We start from the raw sequence: 2,283 nt of genomic DNA, 5'->3' as shown, positions 1-2,283 counted from the left end.
AGTGGTCCGGTAATGGTAATGGATAGGATAATGATATTTTAACAACTCTTTTTTAATAACTATTTAACATATTAATCTGTTTAAATTTATTCTAAAAAAATATTTAAAACGTACAATATACATTCTCAAAAGTATACATTGTCATAAGAAAAAGAAAATTGTTAAAAACACCTTTTTCTATATTTGGGTAGTTCTCACTGCCTAAGGAGGTCTATATAAGGACCAACATGTGGTGAAGGAATCCATTGTTAATTAAGCACACTAGTTATCTCCACTCCCACCATGGTTGTCCAACGCTTTCTCCTCGTCACATTTCCTTCACAAGGCCATATAAACCCTGCTCTTCAATTTGCCAAGCGTCTTATTTCCATGGGAACATATGTAACTCTAGTCATTACTCTCCACATCTATCGTCGCATCACCAAAAAAATCAACATTCCTGGCCTCTCTGTCCTCCCCTTCTCTGATGGCTTTGACGATGGCTTCTTTCTCGTCAGCAACACTGCCATTGATTACCACCTCTACCTGTCTGAGCTCAAGTGTCGTACCTCAGATTTCGTGTCCAATCTCATAGTATCTACCACTGCCGAGGGAAACCCTTTCACGCACGTAGTTTATACTCTCCTCGTTCCCTGGGTGGCTGACGTGGCAAGAAGCTTTAACATTCCCACTTCGTTGCTATGGATCGAAACGGCCACAGTCCTGAACATTCTCTACTATTATTTTCACGGCTACGCTGATTACATCAATGAAGAAACCATGACTGAAGCTTCCTGTTCAATAAAGCTTCCAGGGTTACCGTTTTCGCTTTCCCAACAAGATATACCTTCTTTTTTGTTGCTNTGGAAACCAACCATGTTGTCTTTTACTTTCACAGCNTTTCAGGAACAAATTTTGCAGCTTGACCGAGAAAAAAACCCNACGGTGCTGGTGAATACGTTTGAAGAATTGGAATCTANGGCGCTGAGGGCCGTTGATGGGATGAACATAATCCCCATAGGGCCATTGATTCCTTCTGCTTTCTTAGATGGGAGAGACCCTAGTGATGCTTGCTTCGGTGGAGATATATTCCCTATGTCAAACGATTATGTTAGGTGGCTTGATTCGAAGGAAGAGAAGTCAGTGGTTTACGTGTCCTTTGGGAGCTATCTAGTGCTAAACAAACGACAAATGGAGGAAATTGCGCGAGCGTTATTTGATTGTGGACGTCCATTCTTGTGGGTCATNCGAGAAAAGGAGAATNAGGAGGAGGTATTAGAATTGGGAATGGAATTGGAAAAGAAAGGGAAGATAGTGACGTGGTGCTCTCAAGTAGAGGTTNTGTCACATGGTTCTGTGGGTTGTTTTCTGACGCACTGTGGGTGGAATTCGACCATGGAAAGCCTTGTTTCTGGGGTTCCAATGGTGGCGTTTNCGNTGTGGACAGATCAGATGACTAATGCAAAGCTTGTAGAAGATGTGTGGAAGATTGGGGTGCGGGTAGACCATGATGTGAATGAAGATGGGATAGTGGAAGGGAAGAAGATTAAGAGATGTTTGGATGTGGTTATGGGAAGTGGAGACAAAGCATGTGAGTTGAGAAAAAACTTACATAAATGGATGGGTTTGGCTAGGGATGCTGCCATGGAAGGTGGCTCTTCAGAAAACAACCTCAAAACTTTTGTTAATCATGTCGGAGATCAATTTATGCATACTTAGATCACTCAAAACTAATTGTGTCTTGTAATACATTATGNAAGAATTAAGTTTGGAAGATCAAATTATCAATATATGAATAAAACCCTAGAAAAATATCATTTACTTTACCACCTTTTAATCATAAAATTTTGGCTCTAAGTTATACATTTATTAAATAAGTTTAATATTTATCGAGTTTCAATTTTATTAATCTAATAAGTTTAAGTTGTTTTTTTATATTAATTATCTTTAAAATAATTTAAAAGTGTTACATTTTAAAATCTTCTCATTTTTTACCGATTTTTTTTTCTTCTTTCATCTTTCATCTCTCACTATCTTTCCTTATGTTTACAAAACAAATTAAAATTCTAGATTATCAAGCGTAACTAAGAAAACAAATTTAAAATTTTAAAGTTTGTCATTTTTTTTTTAATTATGGTGAGAATCTTAGTTTTTAAATTGCATAAATAGAATTATTTTTTTATGCCCTATTTTATATTTTAGAAACTGTGCAAAATGGATATTTTTGTGAGAGGTGGAGGGAAGTGATGAGAGAGGGATAGAAAGACCAAATGAACTCTATTTACTATTAGTAAAATATAAAGA

The 2,283-nt window shown here is 36.8% G+C and overlaps 1 protein-coding gene across 1 annotated transcript; it reads left to right on the top strand.

Moving 5' to 3' along the window:
* Positions 1 to 224: 224 nt before the first annotated feature.
* Positions 225 to 1,733, top strand: LOC106753870 (crocetin glucosyltransferase, chloroplastic). Its single transcript, XM_014635737.2, has one exon. The coding sequence runs from the start codon at positions 283 to 285 to the stop codon at positions 1,696 to 1,698; it is 1,416 nt and encodes a 471-aa protein (XP_014491223.1). The 5' UTR covers positions 225 to 282; the 3' UTR covers positions 1,699 to 1,733.
* The last annotated feature ends 550 nt before the right edge of the window (positions 1,734 to 2,283 follow it).

Source organism: Vigna radiata, unplaced genomic scaffold (assembly GCF_000741045.1).
Source record: "Vigna radiata var. radiata cultivar VC1973A unplaced genomic scaffold, Vradiata_ver6 scaffold_7, whole genome shotgun sequence".
NCBI classification, from domain to species: domain Eukaryota; kingdom Viridiplantae; phylum Streptophyta; class Magnoliopsida; order Fabales; family Fabaceae; genus Vigna; species Vigna radiata.
The sequence above is the reverse complement of the archived record's forward strand: the minus strand, read 5'-3'. Positions and strand labels throughout refer to the sequence as shown.